At 50.2% G+C, this 13,025-nt stretch overlaps 1 protein-coding gene across 2 annotated transcripts; it reads right to left on the reverse strand.

Moving 5' to 3' along the window:
* Positions 1–1,821: 1,821 nt before the first annotated feature.
* Positions 1,822–10,731, reverse strand: THNSL2 (threonine synthase like 2). 2 transcript variants are annotated; one of them, XM_054824257.1, is made up of 10 exons: positions 10,510–10,731; positions 10,449–10,479; positions 9,634–9,861; positions 8,746–8,940; positions 8,326–8,478; positions 7,398–7,628; positions 6,399–6,547; positions 3,508–3,633; positions 2,432–2,571; positions 1,822–2,308 (listed from the first exon to the last, which is right to left on the reverse strand). In XM_054824257.1, exons 3-10 carry the CDS (start codon positions 9,854–9,856, stop codon positions 2,044–2,046), a joined length of 1,482 nt encoding a protein of 493 aa, XP_054680232.1. In that variant the 5' UTR covers positions 9,857–9,861; positions 10,449–10,479; positions 10,510–10,731; the 3' UTR covers positions 1,822–2,043. The 2 variants fall into 2 exon arrangements, with proteins under 2 accessions (XP_054680232.1, XP_054680231.1); XM_054824256.1 differs by lacking the exon at positions 8,326–8,478 and having other exon boundaries at positions 10,510–10,606.
* Between the last annotated feature and the right edge of the window lie 2,294 nt (positions 10,732–13,025).

The following is a 13,025-nucleotide window of genomic DNA, read 5'->3' on the forward strand; positions in this document are numbered from 1 at the left end:
TTTCCTGCTGCGCCTCTGCCCCGGAAATCCCAGAGAGAGATTTTGTAGTGTCCTGCCCAAAAAAACACCTGGTTTTGACTGAGGAAGAAGCAGCACCCTCACCCCACAGGGGTACCCTCGGGGATGGTTGAGAATTAAACCCCTTTTCACCCTGCATGGGCATCATCTGCCGCCTGTCCGCAGCGAGGCTGGACCCTTTTCCATCGGGCTGCTCCAGGAGCGTGGGGATGTCTTCACCACGTTTGCTGCTTGCAAAACACACCGGGGCTTTGGCGGGCTGCAAGTCCAGCACCCCTCACCCCATCCTTCCCGGTGCTCCCTGGCCAGGGGTCCGGGTCCAGCCCCTCACCGTCCCACCTCCCCTCCTGCTCCGGTCCCAGCTGGCAAGCCGGATTTGCAACCTCTCACTTGGATGTGGAGCTGGGTGCAATTTCAGGCCTCTCCCGCCTCGCAGGGTGTCTTAAGCTATGATTAAGGGCTAAATTACAACTGGGCAGCCGGCCCTGGCTGAGAACCGCAAGATTTGGGGAGGCACCTATTAAAGGCATTGGAGTCTGACAAGTATAACATGTGCATCAACAAAAGGGGCAGCCGATCGCAGGGGTCAAATGGGATCGGGGGGTTTCTCATCGACACCGCCAGTGACTTGCTGCACAGCCCCTCAGTGCAAAGCCATCCTTTGGGGCAAGGTTATTCCTGAGGATGAGGCTGTGTTAGTCCTTAAATAAGATATATTTTGCTGGCTGGTTTGGCTCTTAAAAAGGGGTGAATGACAGCCCCGTGAAGCATCAGACCTTCCCTGGACCCCACCACCATTTCCCTCCCAACTGCTCGATCCATGCAACAAGTAGAGCTGTTAGCACTGAAAACATCCAGCACTGTGGTTTTTTACATCATTTTATATTAAGCTGTTTCCCTCATCCCCATTAATTGGGATGGGACAGCCTCGGCCCCCACCTTGGAGGAAGCATTGGTCTCTCCTGCAGGACTTCGGTGGGATGGAAGGAGACAGCACGGGGCTGGCTGCACTGGGGGAGCCGAGGAAAAGGCTGCCCAGGTGCCAGCAAGGCAGCTTGGAGCCCAGGCAAAACTTCCCACTCTTCCCACACATTCTGAAACATCCCATGCTGATTCACTTCACAGAATTTACTTTTACCCTGCTAAATGCCACTAAACCTTCAAATTAATCCTCCCATTACGGGACTTCCTTTGATGTCGAAGCGGGAATTTTTTTTGATGGCAAAGGGGGATTTTTTCCCCCTGGTGTAATTATTCCTATTTTCCCCCCTCTTTTAGGCACAAGAGATTCCTGCCAGATGCATGACTTGTGGAGGCAGCTCCCACACAAGGTATTTATATATTTATATGTATATGATGGGAACGTGGTATTGAAAGACCTGAAGTTTCAGGCTGAAGATAAAGGGAATTTCCCATTTCCTATTTGTTTCAGTGAAGTTGCCCGGGACAAATCTGCTGCAGGACTGGGACGAAAAGCTGCAAGATAACAGCACCGGAAAGTAGCTCCTTAAAATAAACATGTCCAGGGAAAACATCCGCTGTTTAACACTATCACTGAGCAAGTTTCGATGACTGGGAATGATCCCTGGCACCGCTTAAATTATGGGGATGGGTAAAGTGGATCCACCCCAGCCCTGCGTGCATTTCCCGTTCAGCATCTCGGGTGCTACAGGGACCGCTGGACTGAACATCCCAGCACGGGGCCAGAATTGCTGGGTAATGCTCAGAAAGCTGGTGACTGTGGGCAATGCTAAGGGAGCTTTCTGTAATAGCATGTAATGATGGAACAGGCGGGCTCATTCAGAGTTTCAATCAGTTTTTATGAGTTTCTAGGAAAAAGAGGATACAGTTGTAGAGCTCTTTACTGAAAATGTTATGAATGTCTCTGTAATTCAACGGCAAAGGGTGTTGCTGCTAATAATTCATTGTGTGGAGACCGTAGGCTCCTTTCCCAGCATAACATGGGGCTATCCTACGAATGGAAAATGAGCCCTGGGAGGCATCAACCAGCAGTGCTCCGGTAGATCAGGTCTGAGTGACTCCCTGCCTGCTGATCTCCCGCTGTCCCGGGGCCGACCGATTACCCTGTGCCTCCCACCGCTGTGCCACCACTTTGATCCGCTCCCAGAGCACCTGTGCCCAGTCCTGCCCGCGCTCCAGGAGAGTGGACCTTGTCTCCATCGTCGTTAAGGCAGTGATTTCAGGGGGGAGCTGGGGAACCAGGCCGGCTCGGAGCAGAGCTTCCTGAAATTTGGCTGCGGAGGCTGGAGCTAAGCAACACCGAGGCGTGCTGGCAAGGAAAGAAAAGCAAGAAAACTTTTGATGGAAGCAAGCCCTGAGCTGGAGATGCTGCAGGAGCAAAGGGAGAGGTGATGCTGCGGTCCCCGACGCTCCCAACCACATCTATCCTTACCTGTCTGGCTGTGAGTAGTGGTAGTGGGCGGCCACGGCAGAGTGGGGGCACAGCAGGTAGCGGTTTTCCTCCCAGCAGCGCTGCATGGCACGCACGATGTCCTCGTCAGAGGCTGAGCACGAGCGCAGGGTCTCGGAGAGCTGCGGCCCCGGGGAAAATGGGGAGGTTTGCACAGGGCATCAGCACCCCGTGCGTTCCCAGCACGGCTTGTTTCATGGGCATTCAACAAAGCAGTTCAAAATGGGGAGGCTGGAGAATGAAGCTCCCCAGGGACTGAAGGAAAAGGGGTTGCTGCTGCCGCCGGGAGATGAGGCACTGCTGGAAATGGCCACCGGGCCAGGGCACGAACAAGAGGTTTCCATCCCCAGGTGCTGGGAGTGTGGGTGGAGGGGAGCCGAAACTCAGCTCAGCTCCACGCTACTATTTGCATGCTCCAAGGGAGTTTCTGAGGGCTTGTAAAACCCACCTCAGTGTAATAGGTCTTCTTTCTTTTAATAATGTAAATTTTTAGTATTTATTTTGCTGCTGTGCAAGCAGGAGCAGGCACCAGGCAAAGGATGCTCACTGGGGGACAGCACTTTGCATCTGGCCCAAAGAGCCTTGCGATTCAAACGTTCAATTTTCTCCTGTATTTCTCTCGGCTTTGTATTCGTGCTCCCATTTGCCACAACACCGAGGCTGAATTGCTGCACCAAACCCGGCAGACCCGCTCCCAAACGCCATGCTCAGTCCATGCCAGCACCCACTGCACAATGCCCTGGTGCAGGGCCAATGCCAGCACTGGAGTGGCCAAGGAAGCGGTGGTTTCATATCCTACTCAAATAATTGTAGGTATTTTGTTAGTTAGTTTTGAAAAGAAGAAAGAGGTTTCTTAAAAAAAAATAATAATAATTAAAAGGGGTTTTTAACATCTCCAAGCATGCACACTGATATAAAACTCCTCTGGCCTCACACTTAAATTTTTGGCTGGAAACTCTCCACTATGATTTTTTTTTTATTCTGAAAATAAGTTGCAAACAACTGGTAGTGGTGAATCTCCTTACACACACATGGCACCACATGTGTGGGGAACTGACCTTTCTGTGCAAATCCTCCGGCAGCTTAAGGCTTTTCAACACACTGAATTGCTCCATCAGTGTTTTCGTCAGGCGGTTGTCAGAGCCCGAGAGCAGCCAGAGGATCCTCTCCACGTTGTAAGGCTCCTGGGATAACAAGGCAATAGGTGAGCAGCGAAATTCCAGCAGCTGTCTCAGGGGAAGAGCACTTGTGTGGATTCTCTGAAGTCTAATTAGGGTTGAGGTCCTACTGCCTCCTCTTTTTTTTGGTGGACGCTGAAGTGGGCTTTGTGTCTTCCCCCTGCACACTTACATCTCAAGACAAGTCTTTGGGAACCCAATGTCCTTCAGACCTCTGACCTGTCAGAGCAATCTGGCAGTGACCATCAGATTAAAAAAACTTAATGAAGGGACAACTGATAAATCGACGGTGTGACCACATCTGTGTAATCACCTTGAGGAACCTAGGCTAATAACACACTACGTATTTGTGAACCAGAAATATCCAGGTGTTTATTCAGTGTTGCAGATGCTGCTGTGAGTCACCAGGTCCCACATGACTCAATGAGACACCCAGCTCCCTGCAGGGTTGACCGATAAAACTTTATGAACATGTAAGGCACATATAGGGCCTGACTGGCCTGTATAGCTATGTAGCAATCGGTGTTGCAACACTGCAGCAAAACTCAGTGCAAGACCATGCAGGAGGGTCCCAAACCAATTTCACCACTCACTGTCTCATTCCTGCACACTCACAGGCACCAAGGAATGTTCATCCAGGTGGTCTGGCTGAGATACCTCGTAGAGACAGCCAGGACAAGGGGCACCAACTACTGAGTCCTCATCACATCTCCTGGGTTCAAGCGCTGGTTTCAGATGAGCTCTTTGTATCTTTTAGCAGCTGACAGTGCCTGTGACCTTTTGTCTCTCCATCCTGTCCTAACTCAGTGAGTCATCAGGACTTAGCCTTTCGTGCCCTTATCTGGGTGGCTTATGGCCCCAGTCCTGTTCTTCATCTTCCCACCATCATCTCCCAGGGCCTCCAGCCTGTAATCTTCAGTCTAGCTTGGGCGTAGCCTGTCCTTTGCTTTAGGCTGTCCCTGGTTTAGGCTGTCCTCTGCTTCCCAAGCTGGTTGTCCTGAGAAGCTACATGTTAGCGTGCCTGGATTTCAGTGACCTGCTACCAGAGATGCCTCTAGCACCATCTTCCTGACAGCCCTTCTCCTGCCCTTCCTTCTGCTAGTCCCACATCCACACCTTCTCCTTCACCCTCCATTCATACCAGCCTTATGGTTTCCACTGCAGATCACTACATTCACACCAGTTGAACTGGGCCAGGACACTGGTGCAAGTACTGGCCTTGCCATTTAAATTATCAGCCAGCTCTCTGGTCTGGTTTTGTCCCATGCCACTAGAGTTGTCCAGGAGAAAGTCTGGGCCCAGTTTGGAGGACACGTCATGCTGGGGACTGTTCCCAAGGAAAGTTTTGGCATGTGAACATGAGCTGCGTGCTGCTTCGTGACTGCAGGGCCAGAGAACAGCCCCTGGTTGGCTTTAGGTACCGCAAAGACACAGCGTCTGCTGTGATTCTCCTGGCATTGCTCCTTACAAGGCTCATCCACACTAGACTTTCTGCTTCACCTTCAACTCTTCAGTTAGTGTCTAACTGGAAAGTTTTCTCTGCTTTAGCTTAGCCTGCAGAAGAGACAACCTTAAAAGGTTGCGCACTCTCCATCCTTGAAGGTTTCCAACACCTGACTGGACAAAGTCCTCAGCAACCCGGTCTGACCTCAGGGTTGACCCTGCTTTGAGCAAGTCCCAACCAGAGACCCCCTGAAGTCCCCTCCAGCATGAATGATCTGTTGAGCTGTGGAAATATTTGCACAGATGCTTCAGATGTGAGCTGAACAACAACGTCCCGTGCAGCCATGGAGAGGGATACGCAGAGGGCAACACCCATCCAGCTCCTCGGGAATGTCTGGACATCACCTCACCTGACTGCCTTCCCTCATGATCCCAAAGTCTGACATGTGCTTAGGTGCCTCAGCAGACCAGTGCTACTGAAGGGACATGGGCCAAGAGAGGAGTCCAGCCATTCTGAGCTCTGAGGAGCCCCACAAATTCATGCCTCAGGAGGACAGCCAAGCTGCAGACCACAGCAGCCTCGTGATGGGGGCATAATGACTTACTGACTACAAAACATGGCAGTTTCTCCAGGCTCCCAGGTCCTCCCAATGTGTTTGAACAGCTTTTGGAAAATCCAGGTAGCTTAAGGCCACAGTGATACCACAGAGTTTCACACTTTGGTCACTTGTTTGGAAGCAGATCCAATCCCTGTGGATCACAGGGTACATATGAAATGGGAGGTATTTGCTTCCAGGTGTTTGGTTTCTGTACCTCCATGACTTTTCATTTCTGAGGCCTTTGCCTGCCTGCTGAGACTTGTTTCATTCCGAGCAACCTGCAGACGGCCGTAGATGAGGCATTTCTTCCGGGCTTCCCTACCTTCTTCCTGGTCTATTCTCTTGCTCTTGGTGGAACCTTTCAGAAGCGTCAACAAAGCCCTTGAGACATGATGGGATTTATAATTTTCAAAAAGTGTCACATTTTGAGAAAACGTCCCAATCCTGCTAACGTTGCACATAACGAAACCCCAGAAATCCAGAATTTAACAATGAAGATTACAAAGCTGAGCTCTGAAAAGTGAGGAAGAAGGTGTTTGATCTCTCTCAGCTCAGCAGTCTGCAGCATAAATGCTCAATATGAATCACATCTCTCAATGCATCACTGAGAGGCATTGCCAGTGGCAGAATTATGCTCTCATAAGCCAGGTAGAACAGAGTACAAGGAAACAAAGTTATAAAAATATAAAATATTTGGTATTTTCCCATTTTGGCCAATTCATTACATACCTGAATATCCATGGCTGATGCTAACGTAGCCTTCACGCTCTCTGACAGTGAGAAATCTCCATGTTGAACAGTCCTATGAATGATGTCATTGCTGTTAACCACGGCAACAAGTCGAATTGGGAGACCCATTTTCTGGGCAATACAGCCAGCTAGGAAAAAAGTGAAAAAATACATGCATGTTCGATGGAGAAACATTCATAAGAGATTTAGCAAAGAAGTCACCATGGAAATTCATTGAGCATATAGTTCAGAAGCAGACATAAATTACATTCCCTAATGGACTCTGAGATATCTGTCTTTAATGTTTTGGTATAGCACCAGATTAAAAAAACCCAGAGATGCAATGCTCCACCTGCCATTGAACACCAACCCTTGCACGTCTCCATATTTGAAGATGGATGGGAAGGGGACAGAGAGGTTAAGCAAGAGAGATGAAGCTTTTGGGCTCTTGCAGCTTAATAATGCTGCCTCAGATGGGCAGCCTGGAAATGTGAATGCAGTTGAGTGCGTTGAATCCTTTATTGCTTTCATAAGGCAGTTGTACACCTATTTGGGGATGGAGGCAATCAAGGACTCACATTTAGAAGGCCAGACTATACAACTAGAAGTGGTTTTCTTGACTGCACACTACCATGCAAACCAGAGTAGGACCAGGCAGGATTCCACACCTCTGTTAATGTCTCAATTAGGAAATCAGAGGCACAATATTCTCCCTCTTTTCTGGATCAAACACATTCTGGCCTCTTCTAATGTGCCCATCCTCAAGATAGCTACAGTCATTATCAGAGGGTGGTTTGGGATTTTCTGCACCTTGCATCAGTGACACCTAAATGAGTAATAACCATACATGAGTAATAAAATATAAGTGGTTCTGAAGAAATCCTACCAGTGAGTGGGTGTTTTAATAAATGGCAATACCCAGCATCTGCAAAGTGCTTTTAGTCCATAGGTCACAGCATTCTCTCTCTTCCCTATCTAACCTATCATTTTTCCCTTCACCTGTGATATTTCCTCCTCCTCCTGTTGGCACAACAATTTCCACCACTGGCAACGGGGTGGTATCCAGGGACGGGGCACACTGAAAGTAAGCGTAGAAGTGGTGAGCAATCTGCACCATAATCCTCGACCAATTGACTGAATTCAAGCTCATCAGATTGTATTTTCTGGCAAAATCAACATCAGCAAACAGTTCCTTGATCGGCTCATCAATTTCATCGCTGTTCCCATGAGCTGTGAAAAGGAGAAAGGAAAGATTAGATCTGCCAATATCAGCGCATTGGGCACCAGGTATTTCTGCTCTGAAATAGGGCCAGTCTCAAGCCCTGGGGTTTGCTGTGGCCAGGGGTGTCCTGAGCTGCCCGTCTGCCTCAGGGGCTGTACGAGCCAGGGGTTGAGTGGCACCACATGGATGTCAGGTGGTTTCTGCAGACATTGCACTCCGGGATCTTGCTTATACTGAGTAAATACATACTTGGCAAACACCTGCATCCTCTGTGAGATGTCAAGGTGAGACTTGTCTGAGCAGAGGAGTCCATGGGACAGCCCAAGCAACCCGTGATGATCCCTACCACAGGGATGGCACAACGGCTGGGGACTGACCACCCATGAAGGAGAAGGGACAAAGAGAAGGGGTGACTCTTGATCCTTTTAGTGCCAAGAAATGGTACTGAATTCAGATAAACACCAACTGCCCGCATGGAGGCAGCTCTAATCTGCAGCCAGGAGAAAAGGAAGTCTTGAACCACTTATCCATCAAACTGGGGACATCTGCTACATGCTTCTGTTAGCCAGATGTCTGGACATGGTGACCATGATGGCAACAACCTGGCCAGCTGCAACTGCTAAAGCAGCAGCCCCCTGAGACTTTTAGGGTCATGGTGTTGACACAGCAGGGCCATAAAGTGGACAGTCTAACAGTAATGCCAACCAGCAAAGACATGGACGTTGTCTTCAATGACGGTGGTCATCTGAAGTTCCTGTATCTGGGTGCACAACCCTTTGGGCAGCAGAACAAAGATGTCTATGTTCTTCTGCCCTCTCACGCTCTCAATGGCCGAGCTCCCCGTGTCCCCTGAAGTCCCTGTTTCAAAGTGAGGGAGAACCAAGAAAAGCAAAAAATTGATGCGTCAGTCAAACCTGCACTGCTGCACTTTAAGAAAAAGATGCAGAGATGCACCATGAGATGTTTTTGGCTAGAGCAGCCACCCTGGCATTGCCTGGAGATCACTCACCAGCCACCCATGAGGCAATACCACCCCAGGACATTTGTGGGGAGGGCCGTGGGATGATGGCTTTCAAGGTAAACACCCGCCCAGAATTTTTATCCCACACAAAGAGGTATACTCACCCACCAGAATAGTGACATGCTTCTGCTTTTTCTCCAAGAAATACTGTAGAAACTGCCCTGTGCAGGACAAGGACAGATCCTTAAAAGCGTAAGTAACCCCATGCCACAGCTCCAAAACATTCATCCCATCTTTCAGCCTGGACAGATGGATGACGTCCTTGTGTCTGAACCTGCTGAAGGCCCTGTCGATCAGATCTGGAGGGAAAATGGTTAAAGGGGCTGTTAGATTAGGTAGAGGAATATTTTTCTGACCCATGGCTTCCTGCATCTGTGCTCTTCGTGCTCCTGGGAAGCTTTCTGCAGAACCAAAGACTCTCATCTGCTGGACAGGTGACAGTATCTAACAAGTTATTCTTAGCTATTAGAAGTAAACCAGCCCACTTTATTGTCTTTGACAGCTCTATGGTGAGAGACCCCATGGGACACCTGACACAATCAGAGCAAACTGTGATAAAATATAAAATACAGGAAATCCGAATTTTATCATAACACACTGTTGAGACAGAGGTTATAGCTGCCCTCTGGTGGAAGGGATAGCTGTTAAATATTAAAAATATTAAAAATCGGATCTCAGTGAGAGCATGGAGCAGCAGAAAGCCCTGGTGGAGGGCAAGTCTGGAGCAGTGAGCAGGACCATGGCATCAGCCATCACTATTGCAGTCACCCCGATCCCTCTTTGCACACAGGGGACACCTTTTGCAGAAGGTAACAAGCCCCAGCAAGGTGACAGAGGAGAAGAGGGTACAGAAAGAAGCAGGCAATGGTGCAATAGGCTCCATCCTCTGGGGGCTGCGAAGAGGATGGGGCAAAGGCAGGCAGATGCATCTGAACACCCCAAAATCCTAGTGCATGTCCCTGCGAGCAGCTCCCTGCACGGCTGAGGCTCACCGTTGAGCGTGCTCCGTGGGACCAACTTGTCTGTGATGAAGAGGGAGCACAGCTCCTTCACCAGCTCCGGGTAGGAGAGGCAGCTCCACCTCCGCAGGGTGTCCCCATCCAGCAAGGGGATGTGCTGGGGCATGAAGAGGCCCCCGTCGGGCGCGTAGCCGGAGAAAAGGGCTCCCTCGAAGTCGACGGCCCCCACGCCTCCCCGTGTGCTGACATACTCCATGGGTGCTGGGGAGGCACTGCAGTCACTGCAAGGGCCCCAGAGCATCCCCCCCACTGGGAACAGCCCCACATCCCAAGCTGACTCCCCCAAAAACTTCCCATGTGGACAGACAGAGCTCCTCAGGGAAGAAACCACCTCCTCCCAAAAAAAGCCATGGAGAGAAGGAGCAGCCGGGGATGGCAGAGGGCATGCAGCGTTTTGTGGGCGGTGGAAACTCTGCCCGGGATTTGCACTGAGGTGGCTGGAGCCTCCTTGTCCTGCTTCTCCTGCGCCCTTCCCACCCTGTCCCGGAGACACTTCCTGGCCTGAGCAAAAGCAGAAGTCACTGCGCGAGCACATCGTGTCCCCTACAGGCTATTTGCAAAAGCTGGAGTTTTAAAATTAAAATAAATAAATAAAAGGAAACAACTATGTTTTTAGAGCGGGCTGATTTTGTTCAAAGGGGTTAAACTAAGGACAGGATTTAACTCGGTGTGGGAAGGGCTGAGATAAATCCGCCAGTTTTCATGCAAATCCCACGGAGCAGCCGACAGCGCTGCTGGGAGAGGCCCCCTCTCGCCCCGATCCTGCGAACCCCCGCAGCCGTTCCCACCTTGGGCACTCCGGCCAACGGTGCAGCCCCTCGGCACGGCACGGCACGGCACGGCACGGCACGGCACGGCACGGCACGGCACGGCTGCAGGCCGCTTGACCCCACGCAGAGGCAGGAAAGCAGGGCCGAGCGACTCGCCACCAGCGCCGCCACTTGCAACCCCGTCACCCTTTGCAGTTGTGCTCACGGAAAACTTCTCCCCGTTGCAACCCGCCGATGTTCCCCTCGCCGCGGTGCAAGCGGCGGAGGTGGCCGCCCTGCACGGAGCCTGGGAATGGGAATATACGGGAAAGACAGAGCCAAGCTGCTGCTGGTGGTGCCGGGCATCAGGGCAAGGGGCAGCAGGCACGAGCCGCAGCTGGGGAGAAATCTGGTTAAATATTAGGACGTAGCTTTTAACCGTCAGGGTGATCAAGCGTGGGGCATGGAGAGCTTGTTGTCTCCAGTATAACCCCAGAGAAACTCAAAATTTAACTGGGGAAGCACTGAGCCACCTGATATAACTGTGAGGTTGGATTTAAATTTGAGATTGGACCCGTTTAAAGCAAGGTTCAGGTCAGAAACCTCCAGAGGTCCCTTCCAAGCAAAATCAGGCTGTAGTTCAGGTGTGCAAAGCCACGTGTTCAGCCTGTGGGGCTGGGACATCATAACACCCCATCCCACCGATGGGGAAACTGAGGCACGGGAGGGAGAGAGGACACGTGTGAGGCTGTGCAAAAAAACTCCCTTCCAAGGAAGGGCTGTGCATCCCTTTCCTTACTTTTTAGTTTAATAAATAGTAAGTGTTTTTTGAAGGGCAAGGTCAGTACAGGACTGCTGGCTGCGCGGACCCGGGGTGCAGCGCAGCGTGTGCTGCTGGAGCACGAGCGAGGACTTCAGCCCAGGAAGGCAAGGTGCAGAGGTAGAGAGGATGGCTGATAACAGCCAGCCATGAGTCAGGAAGCCCACGTCCGCCGTAAGGTTCACATTGCCTGCCAAAACATCGGAGTCTGATCCGACGCGTGTTGCCTCTCTTACTCTGGTGAGTAACTGCAGCCATGAGAAAAGCCTCCAGCAGAGAGTGGTCCAGTCCTTGCCCTGAGCACCAACATGGAAATGGGCTTTTGTACACCCAGCATCCCAAAAAGACTGTTACTGCAAGCTCCTCAGCAGGAGGAAGAACCTAAATTTCAGGCTCTGATCAGAGTTGTCCATGATGGTGTTGCTCAAGGTTGAATGGGGCAGCTGTAGCAGAGCAGGAAGCAAACAGCAGCCTTTTAATAATATGTCTGAGCTTCCCCAGTGGGTCAGAGCAGTGTTAATAGTCTCCATTTTCTGACCACCTCTAGGAAATCAGCTAGAAATGGATCTAATTATCTATATATTAATTATATCACCCGATCAGCCTGCATCTCCCCACCATAAGGAGATCCCTGTGCCCAACATTTCTCATGACATTGCAAAGACGAAGCCTGAGCCACCCAAACCCGCTGTGGCCCCAAGGTCCTCCCCGTACCTGCAGCCCCTGGATCCTCATGGCACATTGGTGTGTAGTGGGATGCTGACCCTGTAACAGGGGTCCATTCCCATCCCAAATATGCATCCAGGTCCTCTCACAAGGCACTGGGAAAAACAGGCAGCAGGGCAGGACCTTGCTCTTCAGGGATGGCTTGAGTTTAAATCCATGGTGAAACCTCTCCAGGGCCATCACTGGAGTCACCAAAAGCCTCCATGGTCACCAGGCCAGCTGAGACAAGTGGCAAATCCCACTGTAGCAAAGTGGTATAAAGAGGTGATGTTCCCAGTCCATGTGTTTTTAATACCCTGTGTATTTTTGGAAGGTAAAATGTTCCTTTAATACCTGGTCGGGTATTCATTTACCGCCTCTGAAAGGTGTATTTTCCCCATCATGCTCCAGTGGTAGAGAAAACTTGAAGTAACATCTCTGGACAAAACAGTGAAATAATAAACAATGAAGAAACTACTAAAAGCTTCAGGATACGTGATTTGCCTCCTCTACCCTAACCTCTCCCACAACAGCATGCCAAGGTGAATTTGGGATTTTCCTTCCTTGCAGCAGTCTCTGCCCACGCAGAGGCAGAGCACACTTTGAGCCCAGCTCAAATTTAGGCTGGAATGAGGAAAGGATGAAATCCCTAAGGAAAGTTACTCAAGGTGATAGTTTTTATTTCTGATGTAATAATTTAATATCACCAATGTGCATCTGAGCATCTCCACAAGGTACCTCAGCCCTGCAGAGTCACCCAGCAGGTCCCAACGGAACCTCACCTCCTCCCACCACTGTGGGACTTTATGCCTCTGGGCATTTACTTACTGTACATCTGATATTTTTAATGTGTGCATTAGCTGTGTGAGATAACTTCACTCATTCATCTAATTTTTTTAAAATTTTTTCAGGTGAAGAGTTTACAATGAATTCAATGATCCCTTTAGCATCACATCCCTCTGGGATGCATGCAGGAATCCTGAAGAAAAAAAAAAAAGAAAAAAAAAAGTTATACTGGGATACTGCTCTGCACTCACAGACAGAAATAGCACCAAGGCTGTTGCCACAGCTTTATCTATGCCCTGGGCCTA

The sequence above is a fragment of the Grus americana genome, chromosome 4 (genome assembly GCF_028858705.1).
Source record: "Grus americana isolate bGruAme1 chromosome 4, bGruAme1.mat, whole genome shotgun sequence".
Classification (NCBI taxonomy): Eukaryota; Metazoa; Chordata; class Aves; order Gruiformes; family Gruidae; genus Grus; species Grus americana.